General features: G+C 39.0%; 3 protein-coding genes across 4 annotated transcripts; 1 reads left to right on the top strand and 2 right to left on the bottom strand.

Moving 5' to 3' along the window:
• On the bottom strand, positions 1 to 6687 carry atoh8 (atonal bHLH transcription factor 8). The gene is made up of 3 exons (XM_077022537.1): positions 5795 to 6687; positions 3076 to 3267; positions 1 to 1089 (listed from the first exon to the last, which is right to left on the bottom strand). The coding sequence occupies exons 1-3, from the start codon at positions 6443 to 6445 to the stop codon at positions 1084 to 1086; spliced, it is 849 nt and encodes a 282-aa protein (XP_076878652.1). The 5' UTR covers positions 6446 to 6687; the 3' UTR covers positions 1 to 1083.
• A 9694-nt stretch (positions 6688 to 16381) lies between these two features.
• LOC143527366 (serine protease inhibitor Kazal-type 1) lies at positions 16382 to 19178 on the bottom strand. Its single transcript, XM_077022535.1, has 5 exons — positions 19016 to 19178; positions 17917 to 18029; positions 17092 to 17129; positions 16834 to 16943; positions 16382 to 16606 (listed from the first exon to the last, which is right to left on the bottom strand). Exons 2-5 carry the CDS (start codon positions 17963 to 17965, stop codon positions 16552 to 16554), a joined length of 252 nt encoding a protein of 83 aa, XP_076878650.1. The 5' UTR covers positions 17966 to 18029; positions 19016 to 19178; the 3' UTR covers positions 16382 to 16551.
• Positions 19179 to 19460: 282 nt separating this feature from the next.
• sil1 (SIL1 nucleotide exchange factor) lies at positions 19461 to 24602 on the top strand. Of its 2 annotated transcripts, none has more exons than XM_077022534.1 (9): positions 19461 to 19851; positions 20149 to 20275; positions 21286 to 21400; positions 21549 to 21660; positions 21750 to 21920; positions 22939 to 23060; positions 23193 to 23289; positions 23404 to 23568; positions 23707 to 24602. In XM_077022534.1, the coding sequence occupies exons 1-9, from the start codon at positions 19762 to 19764 to the stop codon at positions 24109 to 24111; spliced, it is 1404 nt and encodes a 467-aa protein (XP_076878649.1). In that variant the 5' UTR covers positions 19461 to 19761; the 3' UTR covers positions 24112 to 24602. The 2 variants fall into 2 exon arrangements, with proteins under 2 accessions (XP_076878649.1, XP_076878648.1); XM_077022533.1 differs by having other exon boundaries at positions 19462 to 19851; positions 21732 to 21920; positions 23707 to 24580.
• The last annotated feature ends 2054 nt before the right edge of the window (positions 24603 to 26656 follow it).

The raw sequence follows: 26656 nt of genomic DNA, 5'->3' as shown, positions 1-26656 counted from the left end.
TCATGTGGTGGTGAATATGAATACGGTCACATGAAGGTGTTATGAATATGCCACTTATGTTATGAATATGCTATATGTCATACATGAAGCAGAGTTGGGGTGATTTTTTTTTGTAAACAATTTCACATTTTTATTGCACATATGATACTACATTAATGCACAGAGGGTGGCAAAGCCAGTTAATAACACATACTTAGGTATTTGTGTAGTTTAATTATGTTATGGGTATGTCATATGTGTGAATGTGTAGAACCAACATCACTGTTTTAAGTTTGTAAATTCTACAAGTTTACATCCAGTTTATAAACACTGTGAGTTTGAATTTTGTCTTCAAAAATTCAACATGATAAGCTTTGTAAAAAGTTTAAGATCTAACTAACATCCTTTTACAAAAAAAGTTACAGTACAAAGATCAAGATTTATAACATAGCAGTTTTAATATTAAAGGACAGGCTTGCTATTTTCAACAACCTAGGCCTTACTATTATCTGATATGTCCCATCATTAATAATCATTTTGTCATGCCAAAAGCTTTAGCATTTAGGGTTGCTGTTTGTGTGTTTGCTTAAAGAACATTTAAGGGTATTTTTATACTGCAAGTCATTTATTTAAAAAAGTAAAATGATCATGGGGTTTTAAAGGTTCCATTCATTACTCTACTAGAGTCTTTAAACAAGCAGCTGTACGGTTCTCAGTCTGCAATGTAGAATTATTAGTAATTGCAAACAACATTTTTATTAAGTTGTGGACAGTAAAATAGAATAATTATCCTTAATGTCTACGCAGTTGCAATGAAGACATATTATGTTACCCTGTGCTGCAGAATAGCATGTACTCTATCTTAGCAAGAGCCTGGAATATCTTAATCTTACCTGGAATATTGTGTTAATCTTTTAGTTATGTCTATGTAGTATATTAAGCATATTAGCTTAAAAAGCAACTGCAGAAAATGCAAACACTATTCACACTGAACTTTAAGGTGTATCTGCATAAGACACATAAGAAACGTAGAGTCTCTCAGGACGTGTCAACAGGCAGAAGGCCTGGTTAAGTTCTTCTTTCTCCAAAGCCAGGGTCTTCAGTTTATTCCTAAACAAACAGAAGCATTTCTGAGTTGATTGTCTAATATCCATATTCACATTTGAAGTAAAAACACTAAAATAGCATGGCCTATAATCATATATCTGTTATATTTGGTAGTACAGAAATGAACAAAATACATGTATCAATTACACAAAATATTAATTTTGTAAAATACTGTAAAATAACTTAATAAAAACTTTCCACTGTCCTTTTTTTAAAGGATGTTTGAAAGCAAAAAAAAAAGCTAGAACGACAACATTCACATACGCTTCAGTTTAGAACAACTTAAACACATTCTGAATGCCTTTCATCAGTTTCCTCTGCCAAACATTTTTTTCCTCTTTAGAAACTTTCCCCTCAGACTCACTGGCTCTCCCTGACAAAGGGATTTCTTTCAGCCCAGCCCCCTCCCTTTCCCCCTGCTCTCTGGAACAGCTGCTTCTTAATGCTGTATCCAGAGAGAGTGATGATCAGTGGGTTTCTTTTTTCCCAAAGTGTTTTTTTAGAACAGATGGCTTAGGGAGAACTGGGGAGCCAGCCAAGACTGCACTGGGGAATGTGCCAATTCCTGCAGTGAGTGAGTTCTTCTGGTTCCAGCTCGCGTGCCTTTACCCTGCCCTCTGCCCTGAGTGGCGCCAGCAGGACTTCCCAGCTAGCGTTGCAAACATCTGGTGTCTGGGACTGCCGTGGAGAGGGGGAGGAGCACCCCACCAGTTTCCTTCTGAATGTGCCTGAGCAACGGAAGCACATGAGCTCACACATGGAGCAGAAAAGTCTAAACTGGAGCTATCCGCAATGAGAGCACAAATGTACAAATGTTTTGGTGGTTTAGATACAGCAAAAGTCTGTCTGTCCTAGTTCATAACTGTAATTCCCAGAACCCATTGTGAAAACAGAGACATAAGTGCCTTTTAGAAATACTGTCATATATTGGAGTGTAGAATAAAATAGGTAAATTTTTCCAATAGTTTTACACATTCAAAAGATACACATATACCCTCTACTGCTGGCACCACTAGTGTACTCTAAAGTCATGTGACTGTCAGGTCCAGTACCCTGTGTATGTAGTTCAGTCTTTATTGGCCTCTTTCATGAGAGGCCTGGGGTGGACCAAAGTGTAGGTGTTAGAATACATTCAGCAGACATTTACACTGTAAATGCTCTTGTAAATAATATTTATTCAAAGACTATATTACCCCAAAGAGGCCTGCCTCTCTATTTCAAAAACCACAACCTACATTAATGTAAAAATTATGCACCTTATGTGTATAAGGGATTTCTGTGGTGATGGGTGCTGCTGGATACTAGTGCAATAAGTGGTGAGCATTTTAACATCTGTAGCAACTGGGCATGAAGTATCTCTCATCACTTTGTAATTAAGGCACTTAAACGACTTAATGATGGTCTTGGTGTCAGTAAAGGTGCAGGATAAAAAGGGCCATATGTGTGCTAATACTTTGCTTTATGTAGCTGCACTGAGACATGGTTAATGTTAGGTGCGAATAAAAGGATCTTGGAACGTCAAAGCTGTCATTTTGATCAGAAATCCTCTGTTCTCATCAAATGCAATTTGAATGAAAGCACCCTGGACTGCTACATTTTCTTGGACATTTGACCGGAAGGGAGTCTGTGGGCCAATATAACTGGATGTCTTTGGCGACAAACCACCTGTGGCATTTTTGGTGTGAAGAAAAGCCCTGAGCAGCAGCCAGGCTGTCCAGTGTGTCAGGACATTTCACAGCACAATCAGACTGGATCAGACTGGATCATCACTGCATTATCCAGCATAACAGTGAGTCATGGTATTTTTTTCATATCCTGGCATAGAAAAACCACATAACTTTTCACAGGTTGGGAATGGCTAGAAAGATTAATTATAAATGCTCTGCTCAGAGACTCCAGGGTGAGATGTGCATTAAGTCATCCTCTGTAGCAGATATACAGTAAGCCCCTCCTAGAAGAAAGTGAACAACCTCCCCCGGGCCTGTTTACCTTTCTCTTCTTAGAACGGCCCTCCGCTTGCAGGGTCCTGGTGCACTGTTCCACACACTCTCGGAAGCTCATGTTGCTGTGGTCTGGTGTGTAGTCCAAGTCTGCAAGCTGAGCCAGGGACAAGATATAGTTGCAAGCAATTCTTAATATAGCCAGCTTGGAGAGCTTCTGCCCATAGGAGTAGCAGGGCACCTGTAAACCAGGATTAAACAGAGGGTGAGATCACATGACAGAGCAGCGACGGATTAATGCCATGAAGCCATTAATACCAAAACTATCAAGAAGACGATTGTGCACTACAGATTGTGAAATTGTCCAAGCTACATTCTGAAAGATCTATTTAATAGCGCATTCTGAGATATTTCTAGTAGGTTTATCCTAGCTTTTAAAAATTTACTTTTTTCTGATTACTGTTGTTGCAAAGTTTGTTTTTTTTTTTTTTTTTTGCGTTTGCCATCTTGCTGTTGTGCCAGGCTGTGGGTTTTTTCTTATCATTTTTGACTTAGTTGTTTTCTTATTTTCATAACATAATGTTTTATTAGAATGACTACAAACCTATAGCTAACACTATTCAAATCCAACCCTCAATCTAAATCCAGTCCTGGATTTTGTAATCACCTTTAGTTAATTGAACCACTAAAAGAAGAGCAGTTTTCAGCTTACTCAAAATGTGGATGATCAGCCAAGGCATGATTGGTGGCGACATTTTGCTTTAGTTTAGCAGTAATTCTAATATGCTAATGTGGCTAACAAGTAAGATCACACCCACTAATTAGCAATGCATGAACTGCCAGCTGAAACCATCAGACATATGCCTCAATATGTTATATAATATTAAAATACTTAATTTGAAAGCTAGAGGAATTTCCTTGATCAGTACAATGCAATATCAATAAATAATAATTATTGATTTGTCATAAACATAAACACTAACAACTTATTTCAATTAATATTTTAAAATAATGTTTATATTGAAAGCTTGTATGCATGAACTTAGAGTTTGGACTCACCATTTTGTAGATGATATTGAAATGAATTAAATGAAAATGAAAGTTGAACTGAAAAAGCCACCTTTAATGTAGGTTGTTTAACATCAGCAACTTTAGATAGTTAGATCTATCTAGAACTTTAGATCAACTTTAGTTAGATGCCATGTTTTGTATGACAACATGAACTGAAAATGAAATTGAATGAAAATAATTGTCCAGGTTAGCCAGACAGATAACTCAAGAGTGTTGGGATGTTTATTAGCTGGTGAAATGAAGTTAGCTGCCAGCTAATTGTGTTTTTTATCATGTAACGTTAACTTTCTCTTGTGGGTTCAATAATAATTAAAAAAGATTAAATAAAGAATTAAACATATCTTTGAAAATATATATCAAAATCTCTAAATTAAGCTACCTTGTTTTAACAGGTTTTATACAGAGTGTACTAACTATTTTGCACTTGATCAAGGAAATAGGACTTCTTTTTATATTTTTCACTCGCTTGGCTGGGCTAGTAGTATAAAAGCTATGAAAAAGTTTTTTTTTTCTGTTTTAATCTTTATATAGTTTACATGTTAACACCTTTCTTTCTAGTCAATAAAATGGATTGCAGAAATGTTTTATCTGAATTAAACCTCACATTTGAGATTATTAATCAAAGCATCACTCATCCAGAGATTATCACGTCAGCAAACATTCAGCACAACACCTTGCTGCAGTTGCCCTATTTGTGCAGTCTCCTCTCTAACCTTCTAACTGAGATAGAGCAGTAATCACAATTTGCCAATATTGGCATTTTCTTAATTGAATACATTTTTCAACTTGCATTATGTTTGATCATTTTAATAAGGCAAAGTCTTGTTATGAAACCATTTATCTAAAAATAAAATGAAATTAAAATGCCAGCAACTATGCTGAGTGTTTATGTAGCATAAGTAGTAGTCTAGCTTGGTTCCACCTCAAATGTGATACATTGAATCAAATAACTGCAGTAAAGTTCCTCAGGACTGATTGAGCATCAAAATATGCCACAGGGTAAGAAGCACAAAGTCGGAGATAGAAACAGAGACACTATCTAAACCAAACATTAACTAGCAACACCGTGAAATGACAGGCAGCCTGTAAAAATGCGCCAGTTCCCCAAAGACTTTTTTTAATTCTAGGAAGGTACAACAAACTGACCTTTTGACTAATTAATTTTCAACACAGCCTAATTGATGAAGATACATCATTGTAGGTTTTTCCCCCAGATTTTTCAACTTGAAGCTAAGTCACAATTCTTTTCTTTTCTTTCTTTCTTTTTTGGAAAGAGTTTAATTTTAACCATCTTGCCATCACTTGTAATATACTGCATTAAGAGTATATTAGTTACTGTAATATCAGAATTAAGATGCTCACTGTTAAGATGACAGTCTGACAGTCTGAAGTAGTGATGGTAGGCTATATATATATATATATATATATATATATATATATATATATATATATATATATATATATATATATATATATATATATATATAAAACCATTTTGTGGAATGTAATATGTTCAGACCTACTGACAAACTACCTTTCAATCATATGTATGGTGTCTGAAATAAACAGTTTATCCTAAAGGATGCTAGTGGCTTGCTTTAAAGATGACAGCTGTCTTACTTTGATGTAACCAAAACGTAGGAGAGGGACGTGATTAAATCGGTAGCTGGTACAGTTAGTGAAGGAAGTTGTGATACCTGCTTTCGCAGCGCTTCAAAAGCAGCGCTGATGGTGTGCACCCGGGTCCTCTCTCTGGCGTTGGCCAGCAGTCTCCGTGTCTGCTGAAGGGCTTTGATCTCCGTGACCACGCCGGACGGCTCTCCCGTGCGTCTCCTCGGCGAGTCTGCAGGCTCAGGGTTATTGATGTAAGACGCCCGAGAGCTTGAGGACAGAGACCTCTCTGAACGTTTGCACAACACAATACGCGATTGCGGAAGATAATCAGTTGAAAACACTGGCTGATCATCAAAGACTACAGCCTGCGGGGATGTTGGGTCATTTCTGTGTTTAACTGGAGTCTCTGAAATCGACCGTGGCTGTGTTTCGGTTTTATTCCCAATAACTAATGGCAAGCTATACATTTTCATATCAAGAGCAGTGTTTAAAATGTCCGGTTGCCGCATACGTTCTCCACTCGATGTAGTTGGATCTAAACCTTGTAACCTCTTTTCGCAGTTATTTCCATAAACCTCATCCACAAGAAGTCCAACTGAGTCGACGATTTGTTTAGAATCAAACATGTCCTTATCTTCACTGGCACGCTTAAAAAGACCCCGAACTTTTCTTTTAAACTTCTTGTTTCCTTCGGTTGGATTACACTGGTCCATGTTTACATGGGGGTTCTTCATTTCCGATGACCACACTAACAAACGTCTTTTAAATGTTCTGGGCTAACCTACTTATTCATGGAGGAAAAATCAATGTAGCAGAGCGAGCTGCTCTTCCCGTGGTTTCTGAGGACCTTCTGAAGTCAAGGAGGCATTGCCAGCATTTTTGTGTGCTCGATCGTTCATCTGCATTTTCTAGGCTCTGTCACATAGAAGCCCCTGTTGGTCAGCTTGTCAGCACGCCTGCAAGAGGAGACCGCCCAAAATAAAACCAGGCTTCGTGGGATTCCTCGACGAAATCGTGATGTAGCTCATGGCAATGATGAAAAACTTTGGAAGTCTTTCAGACAAAAGGAACAATATCCATGCCACCACAACGGTTATTGCAGCGTAATTTCATGAAAGTTATAGCTAGACAAATTCTGAAATCAGAAAAAAACACAATGTTCAAATGGGCTCAGTAAGATAAAATAATAACTTTTATTGCAGGTATACAGCCTATATTTTAACATCAAAATGACAATCGTTACGTCTTTAGATTCAAATGTCCTGTTATAAAGCTGTTCTGAAAATAAACGCCCACATTCAAACAACAAACTGTTGTTTACAAATTATACAGACCAAATAGACATTCAAAAATACCACATATCTGTATTCTATAGCTAGCCTACATATGATCTATAAATCAACTAAATAAACATATCAGTGTGTTTACCTTTTGATGTTAAAAGATAGCTTAAATCAGTTTTTGCCCGAACGTTTATTCATATCGCTTCTTGTAACATGTAGATTAGAGCGTGTCAAACTACTATTATGAATACATCTGGGGCCCATTTCATTAGGTGTTTTTTCGCCGTTAGGTTAATAAACCTCCCCACAGGACTCGGAAATGTCACCTACATCACAACTGGACGTTTGCAGGACCGGCAAAGTGGACATAGCGGTTTTTTCCCCTGTGTATCACACTTAACCTGGGTAATAAGCACATTTCCAGCTGTAACGATTCTCCTGGAGATTAGCAATATCATCAGTTTCCTTCAAACTATGTAGAAAATCATATCAATCCTATTTTGAAAAAAAAAAAACAAATGATCTGCAATTAATGTTGACATAAGCCAAATGTAAGTATATGACAAAAAGAAAACTGACAAACTAACCTGAAGAGTACATTAATGGAGTTTTATGACATCCGGTGCCATATGTACAGATGGAATATTTGACAACAAAAAACAAACAAACAAAAGGCCAGTAACTAATAACTATATTATTGAAATAGGATTTTATTGTTTTATAAGCTCCCAAACTTAAGTCTCACAAGCACTGATATAAGTTTATTTTCAAGTAACCAGATTTCAAGGGTGGACTTGCTCCTGTGTTCCAGCAATCCGTGAATCAGAAAACACAGAATAACAAAACATCACCTGCCAGTGTAATCACAAATGACAAGATACAAAATACACATACACATTCAATAAGGATGAATAAATTTAGAACTTGTTTCTGAAAATGTCATAATTAAATGAATTGTAAATTTTATTTAACATGGTAATCTAATCACATCAGTTATTTGTTTGTAATGTTATTTGCAGAATAACATAATAAAAGTACGCCAAAAAGCACCTCCAGTGAAAGAGGAGCCATTCTGAAACTGGGCTACACCATAGTGCTAGGTGACAATGATTGAAAAAATATCCCCAGAGAGTGTAGTTTTACTGGATGACACTATTTTACATGTTTATTCAGGGAAAGAATAATGACACTTGTTATTGAAGGAGCACAAGTCAGAGCACATTTAACTTGTTTAATTTACAGTAAGTAAATTCTACAAAAAAAGGAAATTGTTAACCTTCCAAGTCTGTAACACCCTCACAGTCTTTTTATAGTGGCTTGCCCTCCATTAGCCTCCATTAGATGGCAGTGGCATTGCATGAGACTTTAGTTCCTGTTTTTTTCTTTTGTATGGCCTCTCTCAGGTGACGTGTGTTATGCCTGATTCACCACACTATCTGGGGGTTTTATGTTATTATGTTTAGCCTTTATAAGCCTGTTATGTCATTGTGAATGTAATGTTGGCTTTCTTTTGTTGCAGTTAGAGCAATTTTATGTTCGGTTTCATTTTCATTAGTTTCATTAAACTCTTCAGTTGGAGGCTCATGTTTGCTCCCTTTCTTTTCCTGCACACCCACACAAAATGCCTTTGACTTTGTATTTGGTGGGAGCTCTCTCCACCTTGGGCTTCTACGTGTCCCATTGTTCTCCAGAAAGTAAGCTCAGTTCCCCAAAGCTCACCGTGGATGTGAGTGCCGCCTCCATCTCACACCAGGAGACCTGTTCTGTGACCTGAGCATCATCTCAGGGAGAAGAGCCACCAGCAAAGCCTTCCTGAGCCCACACTTGAAGACAAAGGGCTTGGTGTCCAGAACTAGCTCGGTTCTGGGGGGGCGGTTCTGGGGAGAATTACTTGTATGGGTCCTCATAGGCCCCTGTCTACTGCTCTCTGGGGCTGATCAGTCCATGCCTGACTGCGCTCTGGCTAGGCCAGTTGGTGCAGAGGCCCACCCAGGGGCTAAATTATCGGTAGCGCTTTGTGTGTTTTGTAGGCGAGAGCATGGAGGGAGGTGGTTGCCTTGTCAACCAAGGAACCAAGGAACCCTGTCTATGCAACATGGCACCAGCTTTGCACCCATTCAACAGTAGGGGGCGCCATTGATGGCAAGGAGCAACACCTTCCCACCCTGTCTGGGATGTGGGGCTCAGCCGATATTGAAGGGGGGGGGGGGCATCTCCACGCCTGGTTGTTGAGGGGACCCAGGCAACGAAAGGGGGGGGGGGGGGGGGGGGGGGGCTCTCTCCGTGCCTCACTGCGAGGCCACCATCTCCCAGCATGCATTTGACGGCGGGTACTTTGACGGTACATGCACCCCGGCACCCGTCATTAGACGTGAGTGGCATTGCACGTGGCTTTGGTTTATGATTTTATTGCACATGGTCTGCGTTTTGATTTGTTGCCACACCTCTATCAGGTGGTGTGTGTTGTGCCTCATTTGCCACACTATCTTAATTAATATTAATATTAAAATGGGTGTTATGTTTAGCCTTCATAAGCCTGTTATGTTTGTCTCCATTTGTCAGTGATTGTAAATGCCTTGTTGGCTTTCTTTTGTTCCAGTTAGTGCCCTTTCATGTTTGGTTTCATTTTCATTTATTTCAAACTCTTCGGTTGGCGTTTGCTTTCTTTCTTTTTCTACATGTTCCATGCTTGGTAGATTAATAAAGGCTTGTTAGGCCAGGGAAGGTCAATTGAAGTTTGAAGAGTCATTTCCTGTACATATGACTATGCATGATAACTATGGTTGTGAAAATGTACTTATGATTCAAGACAGGGTTTGGTGATGACCATCTGCTTACACACTTAGTCTCGTCTCTCTCAAACATGAGCTTTTACATTTCTTTATCTGACACCCCTAGTTTCTTCTTATTTCTATGTACTTTTTTTTATCTTTATAAAAGCATGTTTGTACAAAGTAAAGTTGAGAAGCTGGCAGTCCACATAAACCAGTGTTTGTGTCAGTCTCTCCCAAGCCCTCACACACCTCTAGATCAGCACTGCCATTTTCATGGTTACAAGAAAGTGTGTGAGAAAGAGCAGGTGTGTTTCTCTCTGTAGTTAACTCCTCCCTCCAGTGTCCCAGTGTTATGGTGAGATACAGACCAGTAAAACATATTTGATGAAAAAAATAAATAAATAAACGCAGTGCATAATCTTTAGACTCAGTCCTATGAACAATGAACAATAGCAGTAATTAGCTATAGTAGAACAGCCCAGAGTCTAGTATGATCTGTCCAAGTGGAATGTATAATGTATAAATTGAATGACCCAAGAATTGAACCTTGTGGAACACCACAAGTCACTAGCACCCTTTCAGTAATCTTATTTTCAGTTTCAACAAAACAATTCCTGCCTTGCAGGTAAGAGCCGAACCATTTTGGCACTGTTCCTGAGAGACCTACCCACTTCTCTAGTCTATCAATAAGAATGTTATGGTCTACAGTATCAAAGACTGTAGGTCAAGCAGTACTAGAACAGACAGGTTCCCTGAATCCGTGTTCAGACAAATGTCATTAATTACCTTAATTAGAGCAGTTTCAGTTCTGCGAGCAGATCGAAAACCTGACTGAAATCTTGCAGATCTTGCAGATAGAAAAACAGGGAGTTGTTTGAAGACAATTTTCTCAATTATTTTCCCAATTATGGTAGATTTGAGATGGGTCTGTAATTACTTACCACAGTTGCCTCTAAATGTTTCTTTTTAACAGAGGCTTCACCACTGCAGTTTTCAGTGCATTAGGAAAAACACCCGATAAGAGTCAAATGCTTCCTATCTGAAGTGTGTCATCTGCTATTGAGTGAAACACATTCTTAAGGAAGGTAGTAAGTAGAAGGTCAAGGCTGCATGTAGATGACTTAAGGTCATCTCACTGTTTTAATTAAAATTTCATTGTTACCAGTACTAAATTGTAGCATTTCCATGATTATTTTACGTGGTGATGGACTAATCACAGCCTGATTTGTGAGCAGAGACAGACTATTAACTATTTTGTTATTAAAGAAAGAAGCAAACTCATTATATTGTTTGGTTGATATTAGTTTAGGGACCATTTGTGTGTGCACTTTAGTTAATTTGCTATTGTTAATGTTATTAATGTTGGAGTAAAGAGTTTGTCTTGCTTTACATATGATTATATTGTAAGCATGCAGCATATCTTTGTATATTTTTTTGTGAGGTTTTGTTTTACGCCATCTGCGTTCAGCCTTCCTGCATTCTCTCTTTTGGTTTGAACTGCAGTAGCATTTCTCCATGGTGATCTGTTTATCTGCAATAGTTTTAGCTTTTAGTGGAGCAATTCCATCCATAACACTAACAATGTTTGAGTTGAAATTGTTCAATAAATCATCAACAGAACCAGATGATTCGTATGGTGCCGTGCTCATTTTGCTTGTGAAAAGTGTAGCTGTTCTGTCACTGATAAACCTCTTCTTAAAATAGATAGGTCATCCGTTCTATTGAGGCCACGTATCAAAGAACACACAGTAATGATCTGATAATGTTACATCCTTAGCAGAGGCTGATATGTTGAGATCTTTTGAAATAACCAGATCCAGATTGTGACCATGACCACATGCTGAGAGAGCCCAAATGAGTCTAGTATAGCTCCTTGGCATAACTGTACTTTGGATTGTCAATATGTATATTAAAATCTCCAACAATTATATATAAAATGGTTGAAATCAATGGAAATGAGAGGATAGAAAATCTGAAAATTCATCAAAATCTGCATTGTACCTTGGAGCTCTATAGACCATTACTAATAATATTTTTGGGTGCCAGTCATAACTACACAGAGATGCTCAAAGGATGTCATATAACCAAATGATAACTGTTTGCACTGGTAGGAACCATTACATAGAGCAGCTATGACCTTTACCGCTGGCTCCAGAGACATTTATGAATTTGAAGTTTGGCGGTGCTGACTCAATCAGTACGGTTGTAGCAGTTCATTCATTTAACCATGTTTCAATTAAAAACATAAAATCAAGCCAGTGGGTAATAAAATCATTAATTAAATGTGATTTGTTTGTTAGTGACCTATTATTAAGAAGAGCTCCCTTAAAAACTGTTGTGCTCTACATCAAACACTGTGGCTCATATCACTGTGGCTCAAGAAGACTCACAAACCTGTGGCTCAAGAAGACTCACAATCCTGTGGCTCAGGTTGGTCACATTTGCAGTGTTCTGTACTCCCTGTTTTTCCTGTTTCTGATAACTACTGGAATGTGAGAGATTACAGGCATACACACACACATACAAATACCTAAGGAGGTATTCTTCACCTTCACACAAACACACACCCACACACACACACACACACACTCTATGCACCCACCATAAACCCACTGTACACATTTTCATATACACTGCACACACCTTCATACACAATACATACCTTCTTATACATCATACACACTACACAACTTCATAAATATAACACAATACACACTACACACCATCATGCACAACACACACCATATTCAACATAAAAGACCATGCACAGGACACACCTTCATACACACCACATACATTTTCACACACCATAAACAACTTAACACACACTAGACCCTACACACATTACACTCTAATTCTCTCACAATTCCCGCCACACACATACATCTGTCTGACACACATCTCTCAGATACACACAAACAGACACATGCCTAAGGAGGTGTTGTTCACCTAAACCAGTGGTGGCCAACCCTTCAGAGACCAAGAGCCACTTTTTTACTGTGTTACAGCCAGTGTTGCGAATAACGCCGTTAAAAATAATGGCGTTAGGTAACGGCGTCATTTTGTCAGTAACGAGATAATATAATTTATTACTTTTCCTGTCGTTACAACGCCATTGACGTTACTGGTCATTAAAAGCAGTGCGTTACTATGTATTTATATACTAACAGTAATCTGAGTGGACCCCTGCCCAGGCTAGTGAGTAGCAGTGTTAGGAACATTAACAATTATCTGAGTTAGTAACTGAATTACTCTATAATAAAAGTAACTTGTTACCAGGGAAAGTAACTATTTGCATTACAGTTAAAAAAAGTTATATGCCAATGAATAAGGATTTTTGAAAAAGCAGTTTTCACAGTCAGTTGAAATGAGTAGTTCAGAAAGGTATTTTTTTATATTAACTTTTGATATTTATTGCACATCAACAGACCAGTGCAGGATAAAATCCTTTAAAAAAAAAGTAAACAGTTACATTATATAAAGTGCATTTACATCTATCAAATTTAATTTAATTCTCTTAGTTCTCGAGAACTGTGACCTATCGAGATGTGTTATTCCTCACTAGCCTGGGCAGGGGTCCGCTCGTTTTTTTAAAACTGTAATGGAAATAGTTACTTTCTCTGGTAACGAGTTACTTTTATTATAGAGAAATTCAGTTACTAACTCAGTTACTTTTTTGAAGTAGTGAGTAACTATAACTAATTACTTTTTTAAAGTAATGTTCCCAACACTGGTTACAGCACAGAGCCACATCATACACATGGGCACATTGACGAAAATACCGGGGTGAACTCAAGCTAAGCCAGTGGTTCTCAAACTTTTTCTATCATTACCCACCTCAGAAGAAGGGGAAATTCCATGCCCCACCTGTCCCATATCACCGATTGTGATTTGTGATTTGTTGACGGGGGGGTGGGGGTGGTGGCGATCGTGATTTGTTGACGGGGGTGGGGGGGGGGGGGGGGGGGGGGTTGTGGTGATCGTGATTTGTTGATGGAGGGGGTGTGGCAATCGTATTTTTTTTATTTCTTTAATTGCTTGCACCCCACCTGCAATACCCATGCACCCCACTAGTGGGGCGTGCCCCACACTTTGAGAAACGCTGAGCTAAGCGAACAGCACATAAAAAAACCATAAACACAAACTTCGATATAAATGGAAGGATTGAAACGCCCCTATAGCACGGCAGGGTTGGCTAATGTGAGTGTTCGGAACCACCAAAGTCCTGATATGCTTCAGGACTTTGGCACGGTTGGAGGAGGTGGGCCACTACGAGCAACTGTTGTTTGTTTTCTAGGTAAAAACTGGATAAACTCCGTTATCAACACTCATTACAATGCCACTGACCTGCGCTCACCTTTAGGAAGAAGAGAACAGATAGTGTCAGTAGTTTTGAAGCTCCCTCAGTCGTCTGCGGTGCCTTTGCTGCACCTCGTATGTGGCTTATTCCAAAACGTGGGACAGAAGACCGCGTCTCACCAACGAGACTCAAAGCAGAATCACAATAGCACAGATACTTCATGCCGCTAGTGTTAGTAGCTCGCTAGGCTTGTAAACAAACTGCGCACGACGAAGATGTAGCAGTTTGTCGCCCTCAGAGCTGATGAGGTAACCGGGCCACGGCACAGAGCTTTAGTGCAGGTGAGAGCGTGGTCCGGCTGGGGACTCAGACCTCTCCCCAATCGGACCAGGACACAGCTCGGTTCGAATGGCCCTAATGTGAGTGCACCCTAAGAGCCGCATGAAACCAGGCAAAGAGCCTCAAGTTTGGCCACTCCTGACCTAATCAGACACACACTTTGTATACACTGTACACATCAACATTCACAGGCAGGGCATTGACCTTATGCTTCCTCACTTAGGGGTATTAGCCATAACCTTAGTCAGATCAGGGCACACCTTTTCAAGTCCTCTTGTATTTACTTCAGGAAATGCAAATCTAGTTTTTGAATGAATAAATCAGTGAATGAATCCCAACTGAATTCTGTCACATGCATATCTAGGACAGTTCCCTTTGTCTATGGTGGTTATCACTCACTATCCATCAAAAGTCCTTTAAGTTGGTCACATCTCCTGGCTTCACAGGCAGAGCCAAGCAGCTCTTCCTACTGTGCTTGTTCATATGCTAAATAGGTCTAATGGGTTTGAGGAAGACAATCATGTTTGAACTTCATAGTTGAGAGAAATGAGGTAAGCTTTTGGGTCCATACTGTAATTTCTTTCAACAGCTAGTAGACCTAGCTAAGTAGACCTAATGGTTTAACACCTGCAGTCTTGACACTATACTGCCAATGTTTGATTTTCCATTATTACACTCACCGGCCACTTCATTAGGTACACCTTGCTAGTACCAGGTTTGACTCCCTTTTGCCTTCAGAACTGCCTTAAACCTTTGTGGCACTGGAGGCCATTTAAGTACAGTGAACTCACTGTAGCCACCAGCAGATGGTTACACTGTGGTCATAAATGGACATGGTCAGCAACAATACTCAGGTAGGCTGTGGCGTTGACACTAATTTGGTACTAATGGGCCCAAAGTGTGCCAGGAAAATATCCCCCCACACCATTGCACCACCACCTCCAGCCTGAACCGTTGATACAATGCAGGCTGGATTCATGCTTTCATGTTGTTGACACTAAATTCTGACCCTACTACGAATGTCGCAGCAGAAATCGAGACTCATCCGTTCAGGCAACGTTTTTCCAATCTTCTATTGTCCAATTTGTCACAGTCCCCTCAGCAACCCCTCTTGTTTTGGTTTGCTTTGTGTGCCTTTGTGTGTTGATGTTGCTACATATGTATTATGTCCATGTCTTTGTTCTGATATTGTAGTTAGTGTTCTTGGTTGATGTCTTTAGTGTTGTTTAACTTATTTGTGTTTGATGTCTTCTTAGTTATACTTCCTTGTGTTTTTGTTAATAAATCTTATTTAATATCCAAATTCTCCTGCATTTGCGTCAACCCACCCCACGAGTATATGACTTGATTTGGTCAACCTGTGTGAATTGTAGCCTGTGCCTTGTTCTTAGCTGACAGGAGTGGCACCCGATGTGGTCTTCTGCTGCTGTAGCCCATCCGGCTCAAGGTTCAATGTGTTGTGCATTCAGAGAAGCTCTTCTGCATGCCTCGTTTGTAATGACTGTAATTACTGTTGCCGTTCTATCAGGTCGAACCAGTCTGGCCATTCTCCTATGACCTCTGGCATCAACAAGGTATTTGTGACCACTGACTACCATTCTCTGTAAATCCTAGATATGCTTGTGTGTGAAAATCCCAGTAGATCAGCAGTTTCTGAAATACTCAGACCAGACCGTCTGGTGGCAACAACAACCGTGCCACGTGCAATGTCATTTAAATCACCTTTCTTCCTTATTCTGATGCTCAGTTTTAACTTTAGCAGATCGTCTTGGCCATGTCTACATGCCTAAATGCATTGAGTTGCTGCTATATGATTGGCTGATTTGATATTTGTGTTAATGAGCAGTTGGACAGATGTACTTAATAAAGTGGCAGATGAATGTAAGGGATTATGTATAAAATATTTAAAAGTATTCAAAGGTATATTGCTTGTTCATGACCATAACATTTGCCAAAAGACAAAAAAATAACAAATTGTATGCTAAACTCTTTTTATTGTATATGAATCGAACTTGCAGTTTTGCCAGATCAGTGTCATGTGGGAGCAGGTTGTAGTAAGAGGGGTAGGAAGAGTGTAATCAAACATCCTGGACAACTTATTGCAGAAGCGATTTTTCAGAATGCAGCTGCGTCATGCTGAAGGGTCAAGAAGACACACACTCTCCCTTATACGTCACCTTCACTTTCTCGACTCGTTTTCTAAAAAGATGCAAAAATGAAAATAGATGTGACTCTTTCTTTGGGAATTCATTTTGAAATCACAATATATTTCTTTTGAGGTTTTAGGAAGCAAAATACAAAAATCCTTGCCATTCATTACTTAATTAGCATTACTCGTTCATTCACTGAATCATTCATTCATTCACTTATTCACTCGATCACTAATTTATACAGCATTAATTTATATAGTTTGTTATTTTACTTACTGGTTTTCATTACAGAGGACACACTCAGTTGCATATGTACGGCCATCATCACCACACACTGGATCAAATTCACGGGTGCAGGACAAATTTGCATACTTGTCACAGTCAGCCTATTACAAAATAAGAGTGAACAAATTTTTTGCTTATTTTATAAAGTATTCAAAAGTAACAGTAACAGACATTTTCCATTGTACAATAGAGACAATGTAAACAATAGATAACAATAGATCATTTTGTCAGTTATGGTTGAGAGGTTACCTCTCTAGGCTCTGAACTTTGACCCTCTGCAGAGAACGCTGTGTAGAAGACATGTAATGAGGGGAAAAAGAATTTGTGTTGGATTTCAAAGCCGACATGGCAGAAATATTAATAAATGTTATCTCTCATACAAGTAATTATTCTCAATCTCAAGTAATTCATGAACTAATTATGAACTTAATTCATAAATCAACAAATGAATCAAAATGCTCTCTGTTTAAAGTGAACACAAGAGACACTCTTACTTCAACGACCTGGCTATGATGTTATATTTTGTTCAATTCCCTCATTTAGACTATTGTCATTAAAAAATGTTTGTTGATTAAAAAAAGGTACACTTTGTGTTCCCACTCATAGGAACAGAAATATAACCATTTCTGTTACAACTTGGATAGTACCAGACTTTGTTCTAGAATCAGTGAAAACAAGTTAGATTTACTAAAAAAAGTGGGAATATGTGGATATCAGTGGGAAATCTGCTATGTATGCACATCTGTTCAGTCTTGTTAGCTCATTAAATACATAGGCCAGATGAATAGGTAAAACAGTATTCAGTTCATGAAGGAGAGAGATTTGCTCCAAAAAGAAGCCTTATTCATTTGTTATCGGTTGAGTTGTAGTTATTGTTTGGTGGTCTGCCTTATCACCAGGGGACATATTTTTCCATTAACTATGTTAAAAAGAATGACTTAAGCAAACTGTAATAACATGTTGAAAAGATTATCTATGCTATAAACTAAATTCTCACAGTAGGAAATGTGAAATACTGTCTCACTACACATAATAAAAAATTGAATATTACTTTTACTGTCCTCTTGTACTCACCAGAGAGACAAAGGAGAATCACCAAGCAGGTCAGCACAGCCATGTTCATGGTTACAGAGTGTGTGAGAAAGAGCAGGTGTGTTTTCCTCTCTCTAGTTCAGCCCCTCCCTCCTCTTCCAACGTCATGGTGAGATTCAAATGCTTGTTGTGATTACTAATGGCTATATCATTCACATTCACATCATTCATTTTGTATAAGCTACTTTGAAGGCTTTGTTGAACTGTTTAAGATCCATAACAGATATGGTTATGTATTTGTTAAATAAGAAATAATTTAAAAATCCTAGAAACTATATGTAAATAAGACATTGTGTTCAGAGCTTTTATACATCTTATACATGTATATCTAATCTTATATCCACCCCAGTGCATCTACATTCCTGTGAGGTCACTTTCTGTTAATGTGTGTGTGTGTGTGTGTGTGTGTGTGTGTGTGTGTGTGTGTGTGTGTGTGTGTGTGTGTGTGTATGTGTGTGTGTGTGTGTGTGTGTGTGTGTGTTTGTAAGATATGTGTACACATTACATTCAGTGCATTTCTATTCATGCCTTTAGGCCTAAAGTGTTTGTATGATACTCCTTTCTCTTAGTCACTTTCTAAGGATTTATATTCATGCTTCCATTTTGTGTGTGTGTGTGTGTGTGTGTGTGTGTGTGTGTGTGTGTGTGTGAGTGTTTACTGATACTCCTCTCTCTTAGTCACTTTCTAAGAATATATATTCATGCTTCCATTGTGTGTGTGTGTGTATCTGTCTAAAGCTACATTCAGCTCCAGATGAGCATGATTACTAGTCATGTGAAATGTTAAATTTGCATCAAATTTACATTAAAAAGTGAATTTGCTCCCTCTGTTGGAGAGTTATGGGTATGTTATCCTATTTAGAAGTTACGTAAATTTATGCGAATTGAAGTGTAATAGACAGTTGATTAAGGGTCTTTGCATGTTACATGGATAGCAGTTCTGGTAATAAACTTGGATATTATATAAATTAAACAGCTTCATAGAGGTCTTGTTCACAGTCATGGAGCATCAGTGTATTTCACATATGAATTGTAATGTTCTCTTCCTTTCAGGGATGACAGTTTGTTTTCATTAGCTTACCTGATTTAGCACATAGACTAAAGTGGCAGCAGTAGCCTACCAAGGCTGCGAGTTCAGTCTTCTGGGAGGACAAACGTTGTATATTGTATATAAACGTATATATTGACAAAAATATATATGTAACTCTCTGGATAAGAAGCTCTACCAAGTGATGAAAATGTAATGTAAATCTTGAACATGCTCACTTGTACTTCCTGTTGAAAAGCAATTGAGACACATAAGGGAAATCTACTATTTTAGTAGATTATTTAAAAAAATATTCAATTAATGTATTTTGATGCCATCAAACTATTTTAAGCTTCTTAATGCTTTGTGTAGTTTTAATTGCTGGTTTTTGTAAATAGATCGTTTTAAATCAATTAAAACTTTTATTTTGAAACATTTATTTTGAAATATGTTGCTGAACATGGCCGGAAGTTTCGCTATTAACGTTAAGTTGTGTTTCTGTTGGTGATTCTGTACACGATTATCGACACGATTGGTTCACGTGTATCATGCTGGTTACTGGAGTGCAGGAAGTTGACGGCGCTGTACATCAACATCTTGTATTTCTGTAACATATAGTGATATGAAGGAGCTTAACTCCGAGAAATTATTCAATGATTTGATTGATCTTTGTTACGCTGGTAACAGGAGATGTTACATGTATGAAATCAAAGTTAGTCCTAGCGTGGATTCGCCTTGGTAGTTAGATTATTTTCTTTTTACTACATACTTTTTCAAGCTTTATAATTATCAGTAATACAATGCACATCAAAAACGGCAAGGTTAGACTTAAAATGGCACTCATCCTCTGGTATTTATGTTTGCACCTCGTCTGTACCAACACTGAAAAGGTGAGTTCCGTTATAAGACATAAATCGGTTTGTTTGTTTGTTTGTTTGTGATGACTGCGTGCTTTCAGAGTACATTTTAAAAAAGCATTTGTAATACAACTCATTTGAACCCATGCTGTGTGATACCCTGTACAAGTCATGTGAGTCCATTTCATGGGCAACAAAAAAACATTGGTAAAATATAACTGTTTTAACTCACTGTTTGTGCTACATATGTTTTTGGATGTATGTATAAGAACAGATCTAAACCGGAAAATGTTATACATGAATGACATAACATGACTTCCCAATGTGCAGTTTCCTACAGCTCTAACCATTAAAGAGGACTTGGATGATTTGAACATTGAAGAGGATGCCCATGACTCTGATCCAGAAGACATGGAGGTATTTTATCCGACTGACAAGTGGCAGACTCTCAAACCAGGTCAGTTCAAATGTTTAGTACTGGTTAGTACTGTTAGATATACCACAATACTGGTTAGATATACCACAGCATTGACATAACATCAGCAGCACTGGACGTGATTTTTAAATGTGGTTGTGTGATGATGTAGATGCACACATCACCAATAGACATAATATATAATATGATTACCTGTGACCAGTCTGCACCCATAGGACCAAAAGAGTAAGAGTTCAAAACTCAGACTTTTACTTACCTGGGCAGGTGTAACCTCTGCAGAAGAGGAGGGACGAACATAAACTGTACAAAACAGATTATATATGTATGTGCACATGTGAAATGAAATTATGTAAAGAGACTAATGTCATGACATGAGAAGATGTAACCACATATGTTTATTTAATCATGTATTAATAACAATTAGAATGTCTTATATTCTTTGTCCCTGTGTTACCCGTACCATAAATGGAATATTCTTGGGGAGGGGCTGACAGAATATAATGGGGTGTAACTAGCCCGAGGGGAGGCTAGCCCGGGAGAGCAGGCTTGTAATGTAGGTAAAGGTGGGATCTATGTGACTTTACAGTCACAGATCTCTAAACTCTGACTAAGAGGGTCAATTTAATACTGTTTTATTTGTTGTCATGAGCACGCATTGGAAATATGTATATAGCTGTGGGTGTCTCAATTAAAGGTGCAAAGGAAAAGCAAGTTTCAACCTCTTGTACGGACTTATTCCAGGCCACAAGGCCCCTCACCCAACACTACCCATAGAGTGTGACTCCCTACATCCACACGCTTAAAGAGTTTCGGGTCACGCTTTATCACAGGTTGGCTGAGTATGGCCAATCTGTTTGCTTGCATGAATATTGCCATTCACACTAAACCATATAAATACTTGTGTACTAAAAAGCATGGGAAGACAAACCATTGGTAGACTGATAGAATTGGCACAACAAACCGTTAGCTGTCAAGTCATATTCACCTGGGTCATTCATATTATATTATAGTATATTTTTCCATGGATGCAGGTCAGGCTGTTCCAGCAGGCTCTCATGTCAGGCTGAACCTTCAGACCGGACAAAGAGAAGCCAAGCTTGGAGAAGATGAGGGCCTTAAACTTAAATACTGGACAGATGGAAAGAGGTATGAAGAGGGGGGCAGGGGTTTGTGGGACCCCAAATACAACGCCTGGAGTTAGAGATACTTATTGTACTTGAAAGAAATTTTTTGTGATCCTACCAGTGAGTCGACTGGTTATAGACATGATGAATTTTCCCCATCCTTGAGGCAGGCAAGGAATGGTGAACCAAAATGCTGCTTCATTTACACATCAGGAGCTAAAAGAGGCTCTGAAGAAGTTTAAAAAAGAAGCAGATGACGTCTCTATAAAAGGCTCAGCGCAGGTACGTAAATGTTAATGGCCAGTATCGGTCTTTCTGTGCTGTTTGGGTTACTTAATGACATGCCGTTACAGGATGAGGAGTCTGTGCAGGCCCGGTTTCGCTCCATGGATGAGCTGAAGAAAGACATGGAAGCGCTGGACTTGCTGGTAGAGACAGATGTCCAGATTATGAGAAAACTGCTGTCCAAACTTGGCAGCAGTAACAGTACAGTGGATGAAAGGGTGACTGCCCTGCTCGACCTGGAGTACCTTGTTCACCAGGTGATAAGTTCATTATATATGTCATTTCCATTATGGTTCAGCCAAAAGTAATAGACCGCCGAACTCATGCCTCCCTTCTGCTGTCTGCATCATGCTGTTATGCCCATATAAGGAATTTCGGGTCTAAAGGGCTATTCATAATACGTACATACAAAACGTACATACATTTTCATAAATCACTCTTTTTTCATAAATTTCTCTGTTCATACAAAAACATGTTTCAAACCTGGACCTCTCAAATGTCTTTAATTGTTTATATTGATTTAAGTAGGTCATTAAAAGGTCAAAGAGAGAAAAGTAAGCTAAAGCTTCTGCACAATTGATCTCGTAAGAGTAATTCAACCTCTCCAGTTGAATTTTTTTCACTTACGTTATTATCATTTTTTTATTAAGCCTTTCAAGCTCCTGTTTAGCTTGCTGCTGTTAACTGTCATGAGGCAGTTAGATAGAGTTTTATTGGTGATATAGGCTATGACACAGTTAATTAAATCGCTTAATCTGATACTCACTCAATAGTCCTGTACCCTTATGTTTCTGTTTGTGGTAACACACTCTCAAAGCTAACCTGCTATCAAACTACACAGCAAATAATGAAAAACCAAATGTTTACTCCTTTTAATACTCCTCTGGTCAGCTTGAAAAATGCTCACAAACCTCAGAGCGATATGACCATCATAGCCCATTTTATATATAAATACCTGAAATCATGAAGAGTAGCTTTACAACATAGTATTTCATGTTTTTGTAATTTAGGGAGATAAAGGTAAAGTGAAATATTGTATTTATTTATGTACTTTTGTATTGCAGGGTGAAATATAGGTTATTTTCAAACACACTCCCACCAAACCCACCCCCCTGCCACCTTCCCACCAAAAAAATGATTCCATAGAGATTAGATTAGGGTTCCTAGTATGGGGATGATGTGAAATTTCAGTAGTTTATGAGCTATAGCTAGCAGTGCAAAATTATTTAAAAGCATTTAAAGGTAACATTTTATTACATTTCACTCACGTTTTAGGTAGATAATGCACAGAACTTAGTGTCGATGGGTGGACTTCAGCTGTTAACCGACGCCTTAAACAACACAGATGTTCGACTTCAGGAAAGTGCTGCATTTGTACTAGGATCAGCTGTTTCAGGGTAAGTTATGATCTTGGCAAACGTGTATTGTCTGGTTCCACTGGGATGCCGCATTATTGAACAATATTGGAACTTAAGAGTAAAAGAATTAAGTGACTGTGCTTTGGTCTCGTGGCGATTTTCTGTTTTCAGTAATCCAGCCGTCCAAGTTGAGGCATTTGAGGGCGGAGCCTTACACAAGCTGCTGACTTTGCTTGCCACCCCACGACAAATGTCTGTTAAGAAAAAGGTACGAACCTTGTGTATCAGTTAAGATCTTTTTTTTATTTTCTAATAGTCTAATACTTTTCACTCAAGTAAAAGTGCACAAAGGGTTGTACTTCCTTCTCTTCTACCTGCTCAGGTGTTGTTTGCGCTTGCATGCCTGTTGCGACACTTCCCTTTTGCCCAAAGTCGTTTTGTGAGGCACGGAGGAGTGCAGGTGCTTGGCGAGCTGTTCCAAGCAAATGGTGCTGAGGCTCTGCGTGTGAGAATTGTCACACTGCTGTATGACATGATCACAGAGAAGGTCAGTGTCGGTGCATTTCCCAAAGATTTTGGGCCTGAAAGTGTAGAGTAACCTAAACGTCACTACAACTCAAACAGTTGTCAGATTGTTTAAACACGGTCCCACAGAGACTTTGACATTTGCTGTCATGCATTGCAGGAGCTAATATCGCAGCACGGTGCGGACGACCCACCAGGCTCGGCCCATGAGGAACGTCTACGGCAATATGCTGAAGTGCCTCTCTTACCCATGCTAGCTGAACAGGGCTGGTGCAGCCTGGTGCCTGAACTCCTGGACTCACCAGAGCATGATTGGCGGGAAAAGGCTTTGCGTGCTCTCCTGACCATGGTTCCCCGCTGTCAGACTCTGTATCAGCAGAACCCGAAGCTGATCACGTCTCTCAGTGACTTGCAGAAGCAGTACCAGGAGCTTGCCCTGACCGAGGAGAACCTGGGTGAGGAGGACGGCTACTTTAAGGAGATCTTGGCCCTGGTGGATTCTTTGGTGGGAAAAATGCATGAAGCCACAATGGGTGTCGACATTTTGCATTATCAGAACAGCTGATTGTAAATGCTTGCACCTGCAGCTAGCTTTTGTTCTTTAGAAAAAAAATATTCATTCAGTGCACTTTAAAGACTTAAAATTGTACGTAAGGTCAATAATTATTTTTCTCAGAAAACGGGTGTATAGATTATACTGTTTTGAAAACAAAACTGAACAGGGTTTTGCCGTAGAAGCTCTAGTTTGATAATGCAGCAGAACATGAAACCAGAAGCTTGTTTAAAATTTCATGTAAAAAGTGTAAAGACTTGAGGGTTATGTCAGAACTTACTGATCTATGAGAATGTGGATGAGTAAAATAAAATAAAAATGTGAACAGAAAGGATGCGAATAACAGCTGTTCTATGTTACCTGTTCAGAGTACAGAAGATATGAGACATAGTGATTTTAGTAAGACCTCTGACTCAAGTCTTATAAGGATTATTTAGATCTTCACCTTATGGTGAGATATATGCAAAAGACAAAGAACACACACATTACGACCAGGGCAGGAAGTGTTCCAGCACATTTTGAAAGATCAACTCTTCTTTGCACTTGCTGTGACTGCTAGAGTTAGGGCAGCAGGGAGTAGCAGTGTTCCTAGTCCTTGCTAATGCTGCCATGGCTGCAGATTAGGAGTTGAATTAGACATAAATTATACTGTCTCTGGAGTGGCATTAGTTTTCATTAACATTGTATTTTTAGTTGGATATATATATATATATATATATTTGCAATTGCTAAGACCCAATTACTGAAACTGTTTCCTTTTGTCGCAAATTAACACAGAGCAACCAAAGTCAGTTACACTGGTAACGCAAAACATTTCACACTTTTGGAAAAAGCAAATACTTCATCCAAAACTATTTGAACTCTTGCCAAAATTGTATTTTCGCAATCAAACTCTTCACACAAATGTCAGTTGAATAACCTTTCCTATATGACTACACAACTACACTGATGTGACAAATGGAAAACTGTGTTTTTTTTTGTGTTCAGTGTGTAGTCTGCTGTGTAGGTCTGTCATAGTGCTCACTTATACATGTATATTCACAAATATATTGCATATGTAGTACATTAACACATTTAGTACATATAAAGTAAATCGGTTACAAGGGAAAGGTTTATTTTCTTATTGCATGAACAGTACAGCAAAAGATGTTATGTACTGTAAACACGTGGATGATAAAATAAGAAAAAACATAGGCTTGTAACACCAGCATAGCAAATTAGGGTGCAACTCATCTTGCGTTTGGGTCCGGCCACAAGATTTCATCAATATCACAGGCGATGTCCTCTCTGGCAAGACAACAGGACTAGTACCACCATCTTTTTTTTTGTTTTTGTTTTTTTTGTGGCCCACCTCCACTCCCCTCTGTCCTCTTTGGAGGACAACTTTATTTTTATTTACAGATCAAATGATAACAATTCTGTATAATATAGTGCAATAGTGATAACAATAATTGGGGTTAGGTGGACCATAAGAAGATATAGTAAAGAGGGGGAGAGAAAATAAAAAGGGAAAAGACAGAAGGGCGGGGAAAGTAAAAAAATAAAATAAAAAACCAGCTCAAATGACCACTGCAAAGAAGAGCAGAAAGTGTACCCAAGACATATAGCACAAATGACTGTGATGTATGTGTATGTGTGAGTGTGTGTTTATATATATGCAACATAAAAGTGCAACATAGGATAAATGTACGGAATGTACTTACCAGCAAGGGTAGAAAGCTGTGACAACATTCCCCCAGAGGCCAGAGGCAGGCAGAGAAAGACCCGGGAATCCCACCCGCCCACGGCCCCCCCAGTGGAGTCCCAGGGCCGCACTTCCCAGTGACCCCCGCATGCATGGGAGAGGGAGACCCCGGACAGCGACCCCCCAACCAAGGAGCGCAGGTCCAGGGGAACCAGAGGAAACAGAACCCCCCCCAACCCCACCTCACCACGGGCCAGCAGCAAGGCCCCAGTGCCGTGTGCCCCCGAGAGCCACCCACCACCCGGCAGGGCCCCCCTCCCACCGAGGAGCCCCTCTTCAGGCTCTGATTACATTTTTAATATATATACACTACCGTTCAAAAGTTTGGGGTCACTTAGAAATGTTCTTATTTTTGAAAAAAAAGCAGTTTTTTTCAATGTAGCTAACATTAAATGAATTAAAAATACACTCTATACATTATTAATGTGGTAAATGACTATTCCAGCTGTAAACGTTTTTAATGCAATATCTACATAGATGTATGGAGACCCATTTCCAACAACCATCAATCCATTGTTCTAATGGTACATTGTGTTTGCTAACTCTGTAAGGAGGCTATTGGATATTTTGAAAACCCTTGTGCAAGTAGGTTATGTTGGGAATTTTCTTCTCCGACCCAGACGGGCCCCAACACCGCCCCGATGAACCGACTGGTTTTTGACTGAGTGGTCCAAGCAAAGTCTTGACAACAAAAGTTCTTTTAAAATGATTTATATAGAATATTAATGAATGCAATATAATAGAAGTATTCGTGGTACAAACTCTTCAGTGCACTGGTGCTAGTTGCCTAGGAATCTACCTAACCCAAGTGGA

This window comes from Brachyhypopomus gauderio, chromosome 11 (assembly GCF_052324685.1).
Source record: "Brachyhypopomus gauderio isolate BG-103 chromosome 11, BGAUD_0.2, whole genome shotgun sequence".
Lineage (NCBI taxonomy): Eukaryota > Metazoa > Chordata > Actinopteri > Gymnotiformes > Hypopomidae > Brachyhypopomus > Brachyhypopomus gauderio.
Note: the sequence above shows the minus strand (reverse complement) of the source record. Positions and strands in the feature narration are given on the sequence as shown.

What these genes read in the sequence shown, in the direction of transcription:
- atoh8 (XM_077022537.1), bottom strand. Translation starts at nt 6,445, where the DNA reads ATGAAGAACCCCCATGTAAACATGGACCAGTGTAATCCAACCGAAGGA. An exon ending in TTGAAGCGCTGCGAAAGCAG is followed by an intron (nt 3,268 to 5,794) that starts GTATCACAACTT and finishes CCTGGTTTACAG; the next exon opens with GTGCCCTGCTACTCCTATGG.
- LOC143527366 (XM_077022535.1), bottom strand. Translation starts at nt 17,965, where the DNA reads ATGAACATGGCTGTGCTGACCTGCTTGGTGATTCTCCTTTGTCTCTCT. An exon ending in AAAGTTCAGAGCCTAGAGAG is followed by an intron (nt 16,944 to 17,091) that starts GTAACCTCTCAA and finishes ATTTTGTAATAG; the next exon opens with GCTGACTGTGACAAGTATGC. An exon ending in GTCCTCTGTAATGAAAACCA is followed by an intron (nt 16,607 to 16,833) that starts GTAAGTAAAATA and finishes GCATCTTTTTAG; the next exon opens with AAAACGAGTCGAGAAAGTGA.
- sil1 (XM_077022533.1), top strand. Translation starts at nt 19,762, where the DNA reads ATGCACATCAAAAACGGCAAGGTTAGACTTAAAATGGCACTCATCCTC. An exon ending in CTAGGATCAGCTGTTTCAGG is followed by an intron (nt 23,061 to 23,192) that starts GTAAGTTATGAT and finishes TTCTGTTTTCAG; the next exon opens with TAATCCAGCCGTCCAAGTTG. An exon ending in ATGACATGATCACAGAGAAG is followed by an intron (nt 23,569 to 23,706) that starts GTCAGTGTCGGT and finishes CATGCATTGCAG; the next exon opens with GAGCTAATATCGCAGCACGG.